Source organism: Natator depressus, chromosome 3 (assembly GCF_965152275.1).
Source record: "Natator depressus isolate rNatDep1 chromosome 3, rNatDep2.hap1, whole genome shotgun sequence".
Classification (NCBI taxonomy): Eukaryota; Metazoa; Chordata; order Testudines; family Cheloniidae; genus Natator; species Natator depressus.
In genome coordinates, this window is record NC_134236.1 from 7,940,115 (window position 1) to 7,958,680 (window position 18,566).

Consider the following 18,566-nt stretch of genomic DNA (forward strand, 5'->3'; position numbering starts at 1 on the left):
TCCCTGCTCTGCCACAGATGCCATGCGTGACCCTGGGCAAGTCACTTAGCCTCGCTGTGCTTCAGTTTGCTATCTGAACCATGGGGTAGTAGCCCTGCCCTGCCTCGCAGGGGGGTGGGAGGAAAAACACATTAAAGAGTGGGAGATGCCGAGATACTATAGAAATGGGGCCAGACAAGTACCTTAGACAGACCACACCTCCCGAGGCGTGAGAGTCCTGTTTAGCGTCTGAAGCCCAATCCCCAGTCTTTGTCATGGGGATTCCTGGCCACTCAGAACTGTCCTGAGCCCCCCAAAACTCCTACCAGCCGCACTGCATGTTGAATTGCCAGTAGGGGAGGGGTTTGCTGGGGGAGCCGGGGTGCTATTCGCTCTCTTCATTCCATCTACTTCCCTGCTGTCTCCCCATGCTCGAGACAGGATCTCTTCTCTTGTGCCGAATCTGCACGGATCTCCGATATATCCCCCCCAAAAGGACATCTCTGCTTTCTGCCTGGGCCCTGCCCAGCTCCCACTACACACTCTGCTGGGTAACTCTAGGATAACGGCACTGAACTGGCTCTGGGTTTACCCCAGGGGAACTGACAGCAGGATTTGGCCCTGGGTATTGGGAAAGATACCGGCCTGAGATCGATATACTGCCCCGGACCCTTCCTTGCCCCACGCCGCACCCTTCTCGTAATCCGCAGTCCCGCTCACCAAACATCCACACGTCACTGGCGGACGTGAAGCGACGGAAGTTGATAGACTCTGGCGACATCCACTTGATGGGGAGACGGGTCACGGAAGCTTGGGGAGCAGAGAAAATGGTCACAGACCTGCAACCCCCCCTGCTCTTCCAGCTTTGGGCTTCCCACCCCCGCAGCTCTGCCCATGTCCCACAATCCCTGTCCAGAGCCCCCCTGCTCTCCCTCCCAGTCCTGGGCTACCCACACACGCACACAGCTCTATCAATGCTCCTCAGTCCTGACCTGCAGCCCCTCTCTGCTACTCCAGCTTCTTCACCTGACACTGCGAATAGTGCCTAGTAGCTTTCTGATAGGGAGAATCGTCCCCCAGCTTTGGGCCAGGCCACTGCAGACGTGAGTTGCCCCTTACCTTTGTAATACTCGTCGTCTTCTATGTACCGGGAGAGACCGAAATCCCCCAGCTTCACACACTCGGAAGAAGCCACCAGGATGTTCCTCACAGCAATGTCCCTGCGGAGAACAGGGAGAGCAAGTCAGTCCCGCGGGAGCATGTTGGACGTCGGCTTTGGAGAGAGCCCCGCATGGGGTGACCAGGCAATGGGTGAGCTCTGGGGACTCACTTCTCCATTGCCTCCGACCTAGTTGTGCAGAATGGGCGGAACAAACGAAGAATTCATGTGGCTCCCTGATTGGATGAGCATAGCTCTTATCCTCAGGAGTGGGGCTTAAAAGCCCACTGGGCTTTGACTCTCCAGGTCTACATGTCGCTGCATCGGGCTACATCCCACCACACCCCACGCGACACTGCTACTCCGGCAACACCCCTAGTGTAGACGCAGCTACGTAGCTGACATCGTTCAGAGAGGCAGTGTTCCTACAGGGGCAGAAAAACCCCTTCTCTCTGTGTACGCTGCGTCTACACTAGGGGCCTAAGCCGGCATGGCTTCTGTAACGTAGGTACACCCTAAATGTAATTTTACATCTCTCATCCCAATCCCACCATCGAACTGTGAGCAAGCTAGGAACAGTGCGTTCTCAACCCTCTCTCCTCATTTAACTGCCTCTGTAGTGGAGCTCCGGTACGGGATGCGGGAGCCTGCTCCCCTTGCTTCGTCAAGCAGGGCCCCAGCCATCTAAAACAGACTAGCCGTGTGACACAGAGACCCCGCAACAAAGCGGCCCCTGTTCAGCTCTTTTCTAAGACCTGACTGACTCACTGCACCCAACACATGTCTTACAGGATATTTATCATGTAGGATATATACAGAAAGCTTGGAACCTATCAAGACTCATAACCATTACAGCGTGAATGGACGGGTAATATTTAAGGAGCAATGTATTTATATTGAAAGTCTGATTTGGAGTAGAAATTATTGCCCAGGGCATAATGTGTCCCCGTGACCCCCGCATTCAAGCAAGAGGAAGTTGCCATCTCCCCAGTCGGCCAGTGAGGTCACGCAAGGTTCAACTGTCTACTCTTGCCACGGTCAATGGAAAACCATCATAGACCAGGACAAACAATCGAGACCGCTTACGGGCGGGAAGGAAAGTACCACAAGGCCGGGGGTCACCCTGCCTGTGAACAGAAACAAAGGGCCGTTTTCAGTAGAACAGAGAGTACGGCAAGGCGCTCTGCCTGCATTCACAGAGGAATCCCCTTTGGGAGCGGCGAACTTGCGTGGATATTTGGATCCTGGTTTCGGTGAAGCCAGCCAGCTCCACCACGCACCGCACTTTGCCGGGGGAGCCAAATGTATTACCCAGGACAGGTAGCTATTGTTCCACCGTTTTCGATTTTATTTCATGTTGTAACCGGCTGTGTCCATCTCTGTCTCTCGCTTCCTGTTAAATCTTTGTTCTCACTCACACAAACCTACTTTTGTGTTGTTCTAAGCGCTGTGTGGTTTACAGGCGCGGTGGTTTAAAGGGAAACTGGGGTGCACCGCACCTTTGGGTGCAGAGGAATTGGAATTTCTGTGCGGAGCCAGTGTGAGGGGCTGGGTATCGCAGCGGTACGATTCAAAGGCATCTCGTTAACCTGCAAGGTGACAACAGGGGTGGCGTTTGGCGGAACGGCTGGTGGTGGCAGGGATCGGACACCCAGCTACCATACGAAAGACACCCTCTTGCTCGAGGCAGGGGGTAGCAGGTGACTCGCTCCTGGGCACCCCAAGAACAAGCCAACGCCCTGTAATTTGCCATCGTCGCTGCAGTCGCTCCCACGCGCTAACCGTGCGTAGAAGTGAGCGAATCGCTGGTTTTTTGGTCTGGCTGCTGAACCAAACGGGAAAAAAAATGCAGTTTTCGTTTTCTAGTTTTTATAACTTTTTTAAAAATAAAACAAGAAGTTGCTTCCAGTGCCAAAATCCAGTGTGTGTGTGTGGGGGGGGGGTGTCATTTCCCCCCCCCCGCAACTGAAACGATTCGTCAGCTACAGGGCCAATTCGCAACACGCTTCGGTCAACATGAAGCCGCAATTTTCATACACACCCCCCCCCCCAATTTCGGACAAAAAGTTGTGCCCGGCTCCAGCACTTGCGTGTGTCAGCAGTTCGGCAGCTCTCTGCCAATATGCCGGCTAATGCCCACGGCCTTGGCAACGCCCTTGGAACGCCCTTCCCCAGCTTTACCTGTGCACACAGCTGATGGCCTCCAGGTACGCCAGGGCTTTGCCGATCTGCAGCGCGTATAGGATGAGGGTGGGCACCCTGAGGGAGTTCTTGTTCTGCTCGAGATAGTGGCCCAGCTGCACGGGGGCAAGAGAGCTGCGGTTAGGGGCAAACCCAGCAGCTGGGGGGGACCCAGGCAGTGCAAGCCAAAGGAACCCGGGTGTGGGGGAGGAGCAGCCACGCGAGGAAAGAGACGGGAGTCAAAGGCGGCCATGACGGGCAGATATCAGAGACGCTGGAGCGGGGGGGAGTCTATTGGGATGAGCGCCCAGGAGTCCCAATGCCTTTCAGCGCCATCCAAATCTCTTGAGACTCGTGGGGCCATAATTGTAAGGCCCACCCACTCCGGAGCAGGCGGGAATCATTATTTCTATTTTACGAGTGGGGAAACCGAGGCACGGAGCGGTGAAGTGACTTGCCCCCAAGGTCATTAGCAGCACTGAGGGTGGAACCCGGGTTCCCTGGAATCCACTCCCCTGCTCTAACCACTAGGCCACACTCCCTCTGGCAGGGGCCAGTGGGTGAGGGGCATTCCTTACAGCAGCAAGATCTCCATGTCAAGCAAGTTTCTCTCCTGCCTGGCCCACCCTCTCCCCACCAACGACAGATCACTGCTGCTGAGGAAATGTTGCCTGATGCATGTTTCCAACGGCTTCGATACGGATGAGGAGCAAGGAGTCCTGCTGTAAAGACCATCCCCCCGCTCCCAGGCCCTCCAGCTAGCGAATGGGTTTGTTCTCCCCCCTCACCTCCCCGTAGGGGTACAGCTCCATGATGATCCAGGTCGGCTCCTCTTCTGTGATGCCGATTAGCTTCACGATGTGGGGGTGGTCCAGCTTCTTCATCAGCACTGCGAGCGAGAGAGACACCGGGCTTGGCTCAGGCACTGAGGCGGCATGGCTGATGGGGGCGGGCTGAACCGGGGACCCAGCAGCAACGGGAACGTGAGCATCCCCCACCAGAGCGAAAGCAGCAGCTACCCTGGTAGCGGTGGCAGATTCATGACCGTCTTAGGAGGCCCATGTGTAACACAGACAGACCCCTGTCGTCAGCGGGCGGCTATCTCCTGAGCTATCTCCGGCCCCCTGTTGCCCCAACACCCCATGGGCCTGCCAGCCCAGTGGATCCCCACCAGAGCAATACAGGATACGGCCAGAGGTGCCCCCGAGGTGGAGGGGGCAGGCTGTCGCCATGGCAAGGGGCAGCCGGGAGCTACGTACCGGCTTCGCTCATGAACTTCTCCTTGTTCTCGGGGGTGCAGTCCTTCTTGCAGGTCTTCACGGCCACGTTGATCCGCACCCCCTTCTGGAAGGAGAAGAAGGCAGAGGAGGGGCTTTCACCCGAGGCCTTGATCACGGGGCAGTGTCCAGGGGGTGGGGGAATTAGTGCATCCTGGGGCTAACCACTGGGGCCTGAGAAGCAGCTGAGGGGGTTTGTCGGGAGGAAAGCACAGGTAGGAAGTGCCTCCAAAGGGGGTATGGGACAGGCCTTGGGCTGAGAAGAGCCAGGATGAAAGGGAAGCCGGGTTTCAGGGGAAATCCACGTCCCTGTGCAGCCGGCCCTGATGGGAAAGGGCCAGGATTAAGGGGAATCAGGCCCTGGGGGCCCACGGGCCCAGAAGAGAAGGCAAAAGCTGAGAGGGGACAAGAGGGCTGGGTGAAGAGGACATGAGCCAGTGATCCCAGCTGCCCAGTGGCTGATGACTGGAGGGTGGAATATCACTGGACTGAGGGGGTAATAGACTGAAAAGACCTAGCCTCAGAAAGGGCTGGACATTAGAGGGGCCAGGCCTATCACAGGGGTGTGCCCACACAGCAACAAGGGGGTGCTGTGGGACTGGCACTTTGCCGCAGCCTCGTCTGTGGCGGGGCTGGCATCTGCCCTCTTGCGCCCACCCCTGCCAGCCCCATGGGGAGGATCAGTGGCTGCGAGTCAGCGGCAGCAAAGAGAAAGCGAACTCACCTGGTTGGTGTAAATGCCCTCGTATACCTCCCCGAAGAAACCTTCCCCCAGGATCCTGCCCAGAGTCACATCCTCTCGGGAGACCCCGTACTGCTGGGCTGGAGGGACAGAGAAACCGGAGGGACAGGGTTCACTGGTGCCACCAGCTGATCCCTGGGAGTCCCTGCTTGGAGATCCCCCCAGCGGGCGATGGCTCCACGGGGCTGGTACATTCGGTGCAGCCCCTGAAAAGCCAGCCGCTCTGCCAGGTGTGCAAATCCAGAGTCCACGGGGTGACTGATCCTATGGCCAGCCGCACCCCCGTTCCCGGCCCCGGGGGCTCCCAGAGGACAGGGACTGTCCTCGGTATAGACAGAGCCCTCCCTCATCTCCTGCAGGCAAAGCAGAGTCTCCAGGGCTAATGAAACATCCCCCCACGGTGCCTGTTCAGCGCAGGATGACAACGGTATCTGAGGGGCCGAGTTTACAAATCACGAGGCGGGGGGAGGCTAACCACGGGGAGGACGAACGCATGAACCTTTCCACCCACGATCAGTCGGGGGAAGCCAGAGCCGGAGGTTACGGATAATAGGCCACATCCAGTGCTGGTGCGAATCAGTGCCGCTTCTTCTCCTCTAATGGAGCTATGCGGATTTACACCAGCGACGGATGGAGCCCCCCTCTCTCTAACATAGAAAAATTACATCCTTCAGACCATGCCCTTAAGGAGCACCTAGTGGGAGGGGCTGATTGACCCCAAGCTCCTCCCCCTCGCAGCTCAGCTCCTCCCATCACGTCTCCACCGTCTTTTGGGAGCCAGCAAAGAGGCGCCGACCGGCCAGCCCCTTTCCCCTGAAGCTGGCGTCCCTTCCTCCAGCATGTGGGTTCTCATGTCTTCAAGGAGAAGCGTCACTAGCCAAGCAAAGCTGGAGGGGCCAGGCAGGGCACGTACCTCCAGACTTGGGTCTCGAGGCCTCATCGGCGATTTCAGCATAAATATCCGAATCTAGGGCAAGAAATTCAGCAGTAAAATGAGCCGCAGCACTAGGAAGGGGCCACCTGTGCAGGGCCCGGCCTGGGGTGTTTCTTTTAATAAGCCAGCCGGTCTGAGATCCCTATGAGCTGCCCCTTATCCTGTGACACTGTGGCAAGCCCGGGGCCTCCGCCTGGACAGCCCATCCACGCCAACCCCACGGACAAGCACAGGCTGTCCAGTCCCCCCGTGCCCACAGAAGCCGCTGGGCATGGGAACCGCCACCGTGAGCCAGCTCAGGGGTCCATCTAGGGCAGCGTCCTGCTGGACAGGGGCCAGCACCAGCTGCTGCCAAGGAGGGTCTAAAGAAGCAGGAAGGACCCACATTGGGGCCGCACTAACGGGTTGGTTCCACCCGACTCTGTGGCCATGGGACAGAGAGGAAAAAGAAGCAAGGGTCCCCTGGTCAGGGGGCGGGGGCAGGAGATAGAGGGAGGCTGGATCTGGGGCTTTGCCTCGGGCCCGTCTCTAATAAAAGGGAGCTCAGATTCTCTCTCCCCTTCACCAAACACTCCCGTCCCTCTGTTTTCTCCTTCTGCCAGTGGCACCGGCTCGCTTACTCTCCAGTTCCCAGCCGTGGCTGGATGGCAAGAGGGGTGAATGAAACTCACCCACACTGATGCGCTCAGTTAACATGGGTCTTCTCTCGTCTATGTCCCTACAGGTGAAAGCATGGGTGAAAACGAGCAAGAGACAAGCTCAGACACCAGATGTCCTACCCATTCATGCATCCATCCATCCGTCTGTCCATCCATCTCCTCATTCTTCCATCCATCCACCCAGCTCCAGTATTTCCAAGGTGCCTATCACCAGGGTACCTAAGCCCCGCTCTGAAGCCAGGCGTTCGTGCGATCTCTGAGGGCCACACATGGTCAGGGCTTTAGTTTTATGGCCCTTCCTTCCAACCTGGACATCCTGCCTTTGTGGCCCCTCTGCCCAGTGCCAATACAGGTCCCTCGAGTGGTTATGTTCTACTTACTGTGTGGGGATCTGTGGCAGGCTCACCCGCTTCTCATTCTCTGTGGGGAAAGGGGGAAAAGGGTCTTGACTGTGCATCTCCTGTCGCCCACTCCCTCCCCTCCCCCCGTTTGGCTGCCAGACTCTGGGGACATCTTAGCCTATGCTCTATCTTCCCCGGCCATTCTGCTGAGCCTCCGAGGAAGATATGGGACGGAAGGCAGAATGCAGTCGGGGGGCCCTTCCCCACACACCCAGCTGCTCAGCAACCTGCATACGAACATCAAGCCGAGACAGCCCGACACTGCCACCGCCTTTCACCTTGGGACGCCATCTGGGGTTCAACGCAGCGTGGATCACAAGCACAGCGAGTTTGGTGGCTCTCAGCTGAGACTGAAGGGACACTTGCCCCTCTCCTGTAATTTAGCAGGATCGTAGCGATGGTCCAGGACGGGAAAAGAGGGGGCTCTGTGCAGGGACTCCGAACTGGAATAGTCGGGGGACTGTAAATCAGGGCTGATGGGGGTGCTGGGCACAGGGGGTTAAGAAAACTCCCTGCACTAAGCCTGGCTCCAGTTTGGGACATCACCCCTTGACGTTCGTGGGCATCGCAATCCCGCTGCATCTGCTCCCCCTCTGGTCTCCCAAGCGCCTGTGCTCGGAGAGAGTCGCTCACCTTTCTTGGGACGGACGATGAGGGAGATTTCCAGGCCCCCCTGCAGCCGGCAGTAACCGTCTATCAGATCAGCCATGTTCTCCGCCTCGGCCAGGGAGGAGGTTTTAATAGCCAGGGACTGTGAAACATGAAAGGTGGAGTGGAGTGGTGAAACCCAGGTGAACATTTGCATCCAGATTTCCACGCTCCCAGCTGGACGGGCAACGGCTGGACACCTGGAGGTCCCAGGGGCTAGTGTTGAGATGCGCTGCCGTACTGAGCCCACCCCTCTCCCTTCTGGGACACTGGGGTCCAGCAAACCCAAACCACTCTGGGCCAGACTCAGAGATGAACCTGGGGCCCCAGCCATGGGCAGGAGATTTGCACAAGTGAAACCGCACCCATGAGCCGAGCTTCCACTGAGCCCCCCGGCGTGTGAGTTACACCCGCTCAGGCTCCATTCGCGCCAGAAGGCTAAGGTCACAAGCGACGGGTAAGGAGGTGTACGTGACACACCAGTGCCAGGGAGTGTGTCTAACCGTCCCCATTACAGGCTGGAGCTGGGGTCATGTTCCCACTGAAGGGGCAGCAGGAGGTGCAAGATTACACCCTGTTACGCCCTCCGAGATGCACCTCTGTATCTGGCCCGATGCATTAACATCTTTAAAGTACACCCGGGCAAGCCCATTGATTCCAATGGGGACAAACTGGGCCCCTAACGTATTGGTCTGGTGCCATCTCCAGCTATTGGCCTGCACTCATACCCTGTGCTAAGAACAGCTGGTGCAGTGTCCTGGTAGCCCTGTCCGACCCAGGATATTAAACAAACAGAAGTTGGTGAAATAAAGATACTGCCACTCCACCCCACCCCACCCCGCCCTTGTCTTTCCGATGGCAACATGTGACTGTTATAGAATCATCGAACCACAGGGCTAGAAGGGACCACAGGGCCATCCAGTGTAACCCTCTGCCAAGATGCAGGGTTTGTTGAGTCGAAACCGTCCAAGGCAGATGGCTCCAGCCTCCTTCTGAAAACCTCCCGTGAAGGAGCTTCCACAACCTCCCCAGGCGTCTGCTCCATTGTCCTGCTGTTCTTACAATGGGGAAGTTTTTCCTGAGATTTAATCTAAATCTGCTCTGCTGGAGTTTGACCCCCTGCCTCTCGCCCTGGCCTCCGTGGCAAGAGAGAACAGCTTTTCTCCATCTTTTTTAGGGCAGCCTTTCAAGGATTTGAAGACCACGCTCTTGTCTCCCCTTCATCTCCTCTTTTCCAAACTAAACATGCCCAGATCCTTCAGCCTTTGCTCACATGGCTTTCATTCCATCCATCTGATCATCTTTGTCGCTCGTCTCTTGATCCTTTCCAGTGTCTCTACACCCTTTCTACACAGTGGTGACCCAAACTGGACACAGTCCTCCAGCTGAGGCCTACCCAGCGCCGAGCAGAGTGGTACTAGCACCGCCCGTGACTTGCATGCGGTGCCTCTGTTCATTGCTAAAATTGCTTTTGTTTTTTTTGCAACAGCATCGCATTGCTGACCCGTACTGAGGCTGTGACCCACCACAACTCCCAGCTCCTTCTCAGCAGTGCTGCTGACAAGCCAGTTAACTCTCATCCTGTATTTGTGCAGTTGGTTTTTCTTCCCAACGTGTAGCACCAGCCATTTGTCTTTGCTGAATTTCACGTTGTTGTTCATGGCCCAGTTCTCCAATTTATCAAGAACCCTCTGATTTTTAGTTCCATCCTCCCAAGTGTTGACAACCCCCCCCCCCAGCTTTGTGTCATTTGATCAGCGTGACGCTGTGACCTTTTTTATGTTACTACTAAAACCATGTGACTCGCTTTTAGTTTTTGCAGCTGTTTTTAGAACAGTCGTCTCCCAAAAAATAGTTCTCTGTCTCCCCTTTTTCTCCCCTCATTTCTCTTTTCCAACCTTGGCACTGGGGGAACAACTATTTGATAATCATGGGCTCTTCAGTCCAGCAGACAACATTCAATGGCTGGGAGTTGAAGCTAGACGAATTCAGCCTGGAAACAAGGTGTCATTTTTTAACGGTGAGGGTAATTAACCCCTGGAACATTTTACCAAGGGTCGTGGTGGATTCTCCAGCACTGGGCATTTTTAAATCCAGCCTGGATGTTTTTTTCTAAGAGATCTGCATTAACTCAGAGGAGTTCTGTGGCCGGTGTGGTATGGCAGAGTGGTCCCTTCTGGCCTTGGACTCTACGTGGCTCTAGGACGGTAAGAGACATCGAAGCGCTGCCCATCTCCCACCTTTACCTGGGGGGTCCCGGTGAGTGTCAGCTGCAGCACGGCTCTGCCCTCCTCCACGCTGCAACACTTGATGGATTTGATCTGCTTGAACTCCGCCAGGCAGGTGGGCTGCAATGCACCAAAACCTCAGCGTGATCACAACGCCTGCGGGGGCTGGGAGACAGCTAAGCAAGGATGTCACACACACACACACACACTCTCTCTCTCTCTCTCTATTTTGAGATGCCCGTTGCAGCTCCCTCATTCCATAAGCAGCTCCACCTCCTTCACTTGCCAGAAGAGGAACGTGCTCTGGGTCCCAGCCCCGGCAGGTGCGGGGGCGAGGGGGGACTAAGCCCTTTCATCTTTTGGGGATTTAGCCCTGCCCCCCTCCCCATACCTTTGCTTCCTTGCTTGTCATCTGCCGGATGCCCTTGGGCCCGATCACCAGATCCACCGTGATGTTCCACCCTTGCTGGAAGGGAAAGACAAGGACATGGGCGCGGTCTCTGCTCTGCCTCCGAAACAGCCCCGTCCCCCTTCCCAAGAGCTTCTCGGCCAGGGGTTTGTTGGAGCACCCAGCACTGGTCAAGGGGGCTGGAGAACGGACCCCAAAAGGGGGGCCCGAGCAGCAGCATGATGAGCGTCCCCACACAGTCCTGCCCAGCATGCCGGAGCCCTGGCCTGCGGAGAGCACCGTCAGTTCTGTCTCCACAGTCCATACAGTCCTTGGCTTCTCCGCTGAGGCCAATCAGAGTGCCAGCAAGGGAAGGGGGAGTGTGAGGTGGACGCTTGTCCGAGAACTGGGCTGAGACTCACCCCGTAATTCCCTGGCGGCAAACTCATCTCGGCTGAGTGGAACTGAGAAGCCGACCGCCCTGTCTAGCCCTGGGTGCAGCGCAGACGGCGGCTTCGCTGGCTTTCCACACCCGTGGCTCTGCCTGCCCACCTCAGTCCCCGCCTGCGGCATCCCACTGGATGGAGAGCTGGGAGCCGTCCCCTGCCAACATCCCCCGGCTGGGCCTCTCGTGGGCTGCAACTGCTGGCCGTTCGGTGACGTGCACCGACCCCAGAAACTCAATCAAAACCGCAGGATTCGAACCCAGGCCCCATCATAAGTCCCTGCTAGATCTCGCTAATGATAACACTGCTGGGGGATTCCAGTGCCTCCTGGGCAGCTGCGGGGCACTGAAGACTTCAAACCGCTCGCTCCCTCCCTGCTGTTAAACTGGTACGTACTGCAGCAGCCGTGAGTGGAGCTACGGGGAAGCCCCCTGGTGTCTAGTGGGAAAGTCAAGCTGAGCTGGGGAGCCTGGATCAGGTTTGGGGATGGGCCTGTGTCCAAATACCGGGTGGAAATTCTATGAAACTTGGGGGCACAAAGCTGAGTGGTGCAACCGCGGACCTTGCACAACTCCCGGAGAGATGAAACAACCAAGCTTCCCGCAGCACTCGCCATGAGCACCGGCGGCTGCCGATCCACATCGGATCTGCCCCAGCCAGCCCCACCCTGAAGCGACGTGAAAGCCACCAAGACCAGCTGCAGGGTGTTGTTGGCAGCTAGTGGCTTGAGCTACCTCCAGCTGCTTGAGAAATTCTGTGAGGAACAGGATATTTGCTAGTACAAACTCAGACACAGACGCTGCCTGGGAGACAGAGTCAGGGGCCACCTTTATGATCGGCTGGAGCCAGAGAGTAGAAAGCCGGGAGCAGTTGAAACCAAAGCCATATTACAGTGTATGACCAGGGCAGGGGTCCCCAGTGGGGGAGCCACTTGGGGTTGCAGTATGGGGCGCAGAGATTTCCAGGAGTTAATCTGGGGGTTACTTTCTGAGATGGGAACATCGGAATGGCCTGTCTCAATCAGACCTGAGGTCCACCAGGCGCAGCATCCTGCCTATGACACTGGCCAGCCCCGGCTGCTCCAGAGGAAGGTGCAAGACACCCGAGGGGAAAGTCTGACCTAACCCCCATCTGTGGTTGGCTTAGTCCCTGATGGGAGAGGGTTTATAACGCTAATACATTTTATGTCCTATCTAATGGACTTGTAATTCAGTATGTTTTTATCCCTATCAGTGCCTGTGTTATGCAGGAAGTCAGACTAGATAACCACAACAGTCCCTTCCAGCCTTATAATCTATGAATCTACCAATGCCTAGTCCTTTTTGGAACCCTGCTGGTACTTTGCCCTCACGGATAGCTAGTGGCAGTGAGTTCCACAGGCTGATTGTATAAAAAAGTATTTTATTGTATCAGCTTGAAATTGGCTGCCTTCCACTCTCATTGGACCAGCTGGTGTCAATCGGTGTAGTTGGCGTAGCTACGCAGAGGATCCGGCCCAGTATTCCTAGGAGGCTACGCCACTGATGTATACAATGGCCCCTATAATGTCTTATATCCTCTGATACTTAATATCTTCATTGTTGCTGTTATGCTGGAAGGTGGTCATGGCTGCCAGCAGGGGGCAGTCTTGGACCTAAAGACGATCACAGACCTCCTTAAAGCCAGCATGTGCCCACCACTCTCTGTCAGGAAGAGCAATCCAACCCCTGTATGTGCTCCCAACAGCTGGGTCCTTGCAGCTACTGCCCAGAGCACCAGACCGTGAGGAACAAGGGCTTTCCCGGGTTCATAGAATCATAGAATATCAGGGTTGGAAGGGACCTCAGGAGGTCATCTAGTCCAGTCCCCTGCTCAAAGCAGGACCAACCCCAACTCAATCATCCCAGCCAGGGCTTTGTCAGGCCTGACCTTAACAACTTGTAAGGAAGGAGATTCCACCACCTCCCTAGGTAACGCATTCCAGTGTTTCACCACCCTCCTAGTGAAAAAGTTTTTCCTAATATCCAACCTAGACCTCCCCCACTGCATCTTGAGACCATTACTCCTTGTTCTGTCATCTGCTACCACTGAGAACAGTCTAGATGCATCCTCTTTGGAACCCCCTTTCAGGTAATTGAAAGCAGCTATCAAATCCCCCCTCATTCTTCTCTTCCGCAGACTAAACAATCCCAGTTCCCTCAGCCTCTCCTCATAACTCATGTGTTCCAGCCCCCGATCATTTTTGTTGCCCTCTGCTGGACTCTTTCCAATTTTTCCACATCCTTCTTGTAGTGTGGGGCCCAAAGCTGGGCACAGTACTCCAGATGAGGCCTCACCAATGTCGAATAGAGGGGAACGATCACGTCCCTCGATCTGCTGGCAATGCCCCTACTTATACATCCCAAAATGCCATTGGCCTTCTTGGCAACAAGGGCACACTGTTGACTCATATCCAGCTTCTCGTCCACTGTAACCCCTAGGTCCTTTTCTGCAGAACTGCTGCTGAGCCGCTCAGTCCCTAGTCTGTAGCGGTGCATGGGATTCTTCCGTCCTAAGTGCAGGACTCTGCGCTTGTCCTTGTTGAACTCATCAGATTTCTTTTGGCCCAATCCTCTGATTTGTCTAGGGCCCTCTGTATCCTAACCCTACCCTCCAGCGTATCTACCTCTCCTCCCAGTTTAGTGTCATCTGCAAACTTGCTGAGGGTGCAATAAACGGGACGGCGCCCAAGAACCGCCTGGTCTCATGGCCCTGATTTCTCATCCTGACGGAAATAATCCTGCAAGGCTGGGCAACTCTGGCTAACCGCTCCAGCCCAGGGCCAGCGCTAGTCTCTGCCCTCTTCTGTATGCACCCTGACATTTTCATCGCTGCACATGGAGCAGAAGGTTTCATACTGAGTTGCCCAGTTCTCCCCCCGCCGCGGGCGGTACAGTGAATGTAGAAGCCCCACCATTAGGGCACAGTTGCAGGGTATTTCCAAGAGATCAGGAATCCCCCACAGGGTCCTGTTCTGTGTTCCGGGGTTTCCCTCGGGGAACTGTTCCTCTCCTTTGGCAATTCCCAGCAGGTACCCCCCAGGGCTCAGTCAGGGCCCGCCCAGAGATCCGACCAGGCATTCGCAGCTGGAACGCGGCAACGCGGCTCTGCTCCTCAGCCCCGCCCCGGCTGGCTCCCGTTCACGCACAGCAAGACAACTGGAAGAAGCCTGCCACACAACGCCTGGGCCACAGGACAGCAATGCCCGCTAAGGATGCCCAACTCCCCACCCCCACTCAGGCCTCCTCTGCTGGGTTTGCCCTGACTGGGGGCCTGATTCTGCTCTCCCGCTGGTGTAAATTAGAAGCAACTGCACTGAAATGGTGTCAGAGGGAGCAGAATCAGGCCCTTGGTAAGGTGAAATGCATCCTGGGAAGAGAGGCCGGTGCCTAGACCTTTGCACCAGCCCCTTGGTGGGCGGTGAATTTCACACTCAGAGCCCTGGGGCTGGGCATACCGTGTATCCTACCGTATACTGGCCCTCAACCCCAGGCCAACAGGAGATTTGGGAATACCGTATTTCCCCCTCTATCCGAGCACTGATCCCCAGCCCTCCTCCCGACGCTGGCCATGGAGCGATGCGCTATTAGCCAGCCAAGGTTGGATGATCAGGCTCTAGGCAGGTGCTGGCTGGAGGCGTGTGCCGGAACCATACAGATCCCAGCCCCGGCCACAGCGCCCCGTCCTCCCCAGGCAGGTACTCACGATCAGCTCGCAGCGGTAGCTCTCCTGGTCAATGTTGGCGAAAGAGGCGAGGGTGTGGAGGAACTTGGTGATGCACTCCTCCTCCCGCAGCAGGGCGTACTGCTGGAATGTCTGCTGGATCATCTTCCGGAACTGCTTGGGCTGAGGAGAGAACAGCGCCCGAGCCGGAGAGTCAGCGACGGGCCCCGCTGGCTGGGCATAAAGACCCGACAGCCGGAAGCAGCCCGGTCTGGGAGGCGTCTGGGTACCCAAACGCTTCCCTCTCCACACGCACAGTATCTCCGCCAATGCACTTCAGTCCTGACCCCCCCTCCCGCCCGCTGTTCCAGTCCTGACCCGTCCCCAGCTGTGCCGGTGCCCCTCACTGCTGACCTGCAGCCCTGCTGTGGTTCCAGTCCTGGCTTCCCCGGCTCTGCTGACGCCCTCAGCCTGGACCCCCAGCCCCTCTGCATCCCCAGCTATTCCAGTCCTGGGCTCCCCACACACACAGCTCTGCCAGCGCCCCTCATCCCTGACCTCCACCCCCTCCCCGCCCCCCACTGTTCTAGCCCTGGGCTCCCCATACACAGCTCTGCCAACAGGCCTCAATCCCGGCTTCCAGGAACCCCTGCTAATTCCTGTGAGCGGCTTTCCCAACTCTGCTCCTTGACCGAGAGACCTGACAACCCAGTGCGGGGCGCCGGAGAGCTCTGCCAAGGAACTCCTAGGTTTGGGTGAGTTCCCTGCTGTTCCGCGCCCGGACTGCCCCTTCCCCAGGCCAGCTCCCCAGCTTTGTCGTTTCTCGGCAAAGGGTGAATTTCTCAACCCACGTCCTAGGTGCCACTCAAGTCCCACTTACACTCGTAGGGTTGGCTTAGGCCCCAGGCCTAGAGTGGCACCTGTCTCCTCGCTCTGCACCAGGCCTGGATTTCACCCTAACGGCTTAACCCAGCTGCACTGAGCTGTTCTCTGAGGGAGTCCTGGCTTCCTGCGCTGGCCACACGTGTCCTTTGTCCATAACACCCCTAGGCCGGGCTCTGCAGCACCTCACCTTCAAATTCTCCTGCATCTGCTTGGGGAAGAACAGGTCCAGCCCTACTTCCTTTCTGAAAGGCAGAGAGAGCAAGAGACGCACACACAGGTTAACGATCCCACAGGGACTCTGCAAAACCTACTCCTTTCATCCGCATTTCAGTGGCGTTTAGGCTGGCTTTAAAATATCCTGCCTGGCGCATGGAGGGGTGCCAGGGGATGTGTGACAGGCACCCTGAGTCCCCCGGGTCATTGGCTTGGATGGGTCTCTGATCAGCGATGACTGGAGCTCAGTGCCACCTGATGGGTGACTGGTGGCCCCTAAAGCAGTGCTCCCAGCCTGGTTCCCGGTTGAGGACCGTCTGCACTGCAGCGGGCAGCCTCAGCAGAGATCCCCAGGGCCACAGAGAGACCACCTCTCAGTGATCCCTGCCCTCAGGACAGGAACTCTGGTACTGCCCCACTTTGATCGCGATCTATTGTTGTGATCAGTAATGGTGCCTCATGCACCTGACGCGGTAGGGGATGATATGAGGGGGTTCATCTCATGGCATTTCAGGCTTCCTGCACTTATGAGGATCCCAGCTTCCCCCACTCTGGGTTTTATTCCCTGCAGTAGGGCCATGACGCTTTGAGGGGCACACACCTACCCACACACACACACACGTTTCTGCAACATCTCCAGGGCAGCCCACTCCAGGCTCCTGGCCAGGATCTTGTAATAACCATCAAAGAGCCCAAACCATAGCACATCCATTCCAGGCTTTACACTGAGCCCAGTAGATTCTGCAGGGATCGGACTCTGGGGGAGGAGGCTGTGTGTGGACACAATCAGCCACAAGTGTCCTTGTGGTTAGGTACTTAACTGGTGAGTCTCCCTCTGTACTGGGATCTAGGGAGCTGCCTAATCCCCTGGGCCATAAGTATAGGAGGAGATTTCCTTGCCTTGATTAAGAGATCACGTGGGATTGGACACGCTGTTATTTGTGAGGACTGGGGAACTCCGAGGAGTGGGGGGAAGGAGGGGAGAGTCGAGAAGAAATAGAACCTGGCTACTTACTCCAGGAACTCAAAGTTGGATTTCTTATCCAGGGCATTGTGTGGCATGTCCTTATAGAACCTCCTGCAAAAAGAGTGAAGGTCAGGTGTCGACATACCGACCTCACGCATGCGCATCCTACATGGGGGGGGGGGTGGATGCAAGCAGGCTGCAGATGCCAGGGGAGCAGATTAGCCATCAGCCCCTGGTGGCTCATTCGTACATTCAATATGCAAAATGAGCGGTACAAAATGATAGGAGGGCGGCAGAAACCCCGTTAACCTCACACTGTGACCAGAGTCAGCAAAGGGACCATCAAACAGATGGGCCCAGATAAGAACTGCAGATGCAAAGGAAATAAGTTAGTTAAATGTGTCACGGCCCCTTTAGTGGCTCATTCTCAGAGAGGATACCAGCCTACCACTGCTACTAGTCAATGGAGTTACTCCATTAGCTCATCTGGCAGTGGCCTGTAACTTAGAGCAGAAAGTCCAGGGTTCTGTATCTGCTGCTTACATGTGGTAACCAAGGTGTTACACAGATTTGGAGAGCTTTATACTCCAGGTCTGGATCTAAATTTGCAAATAGCCCCTGGGCTAAATTCTGCTGTGAATTAGACATGCGACGTTCCCACTGAAACTGAGCACAACGTGGCTCCCTCTCTGCATAACGGCCAGGACCCAAACAATCCCAAGCTTTTGGGGTGTCTGGTTCTGGATTGAGCCCAGCTGGCCCATGGAGAGTGACAGTCAGAAGAGCAGGTGGCTCTGGGGTTCTTCCCCCATCCGTGACTGTCAGCTCAAACGTGCTCAGCTCCAGGCTTTTGCTAACCACCAGCCGCGGCAGTTCCAGTCCAGCTGGGGTCCTCCTGCCTCTTATCAGCAACAAACTCACTGCAAAACTCTGATGGATTTCCAGAGGCCTGGGCTTCGCCTGGCGCGCTGACGAGGCACGAGGAGTATAGAATCCGCCCAGCCCTATCATAGCAAAAGCCCGGGCCAAACCCTCAGCTGGCGTAAATCAAGAAAGCCCCCACTGACTTGTAGCAGGAGTGTTTCCTCACCCTAGCGAGCAACGGCTGCCCCTCCCGACCCATGCCGGCACCTCCCATGCGCCTGCGTCTCACGGGGGGGCTGATGGCGACCGCATTCAAGCCTGCCGGGCGGCATACCTACGTGCCACCACCACCCGCCTTGGCACTGCTCTCTGCCAACTACAGACGACCCGTGGGCACGGAGAACGGAGGAGCCTCCTGGGGTTGAATCTCTCCGGTTATTGTTAGGGCCCGTCTAATGTCCTGCTGCTCAAGTCCATCTGGCCGGCCGGAGTGATTCAGCTGGAACGCACCCCCCCCCCCACCATGTTATTCTAGCTGTAGGGCATGAGAGAGCCGTTCCCCAGCGCCCCTGGGAGCCGTGGGGCATCAGAGCCCATAGCTCAGCTGCGCCGGTTTCTTCATCCTCATCTTTCCTCTCTTCTACCTCCTCCTGACCCCCGCCCCCCTTCGTGCAGTGCCATGGCACTGGAATCTGGCTTGAGCTTCCCAGCCCACCACGTCCAAGGGGGATGGGACTCGCTCAAAAGGAGCTGCCCTCCCAGCCCGAACAAAACCTGGAACTTCTCCCCGGTCCCTCTGCTGGGGGGCTTGCTCCAAGCAGCCCCTGTTTTGCTCCAGGTGAGCCTCTGGCTTGGGGCAAAGGGAGCGACAATAGGAAAACGCTCTGCACTAAATGAGCCCTATTGTCCAAGGA

The 18,566-nt window shown here is 56.6% G+C and overlaps 1 protein-coding gene across 2 annotated transcripts in view; it reads right to left on the reverse strand.

The window, feature by feature from the left end:
- PTK2B (protein tyrosine kinase 2 beta) overlaps window positions 1-18,566 on the reverse strand; it is a 112,541-nt gene that overhangs the window by 15,500 nt on the left and 78,475 nt on the right. For both annotated transcript variants that reach the window (XM_074947349.1, XM_074947350.1), the window contains 15 exons: window positions 16,837-16,899; window positions 15,796-15,850; window positions 14,766-14,906; window positions 10,600-10,674; window positions 10,227-10,328; window positions 7,966-8,083; window positions 7,312-7,351; window positions 6,944-6,990; window positions 6,252-6,305; window positions 5,321-5,418; window positions 4,579-4,663; window positions 4,108-4,208; window positions 3,320-3,435; window positions 1,099-1,199; window positions 700-789 (listed from right to left, as the gene is read on the reverse strand). In XM_074947349.1, coding sequence (XP_074803450.1) covers window positions 700-789; window positions 1,099-1,199; window positions 3,320-3,435; window positions 4,108-4,208; window positions 4,579-4,663; window positions 5,321-5,418; window positions 6,252-6,305; window positions 6,944-6,990; window positions 7,312-7,351; window positions 7,966-8,083; window positions 10,227-10,328; window positions 10,600-10,674; window positions 14,766-14,906; window positions 15,796-15,850; window positions 16,837-16,899 — 1,286 coding nt within the window. The remainder of the gene's footprint in view (window positions 1-699; window positions 790-1,098; window positions 1,200-3,319; window positions 3,436-4,107; window positions 4,209-4,578; window positions 4,664-5,320; window positions 5,419-6,251; window positions 6,306-6,943; window positions 6,991-7,311; window positions 7,352-7,965; window positions 8,084-10,226; window positions 10,329-10,599; window positions 10,675-14,765; window positions 14,907-15,795; window positions 15,851-16,836; window positions 16,900-18,566) is intronic.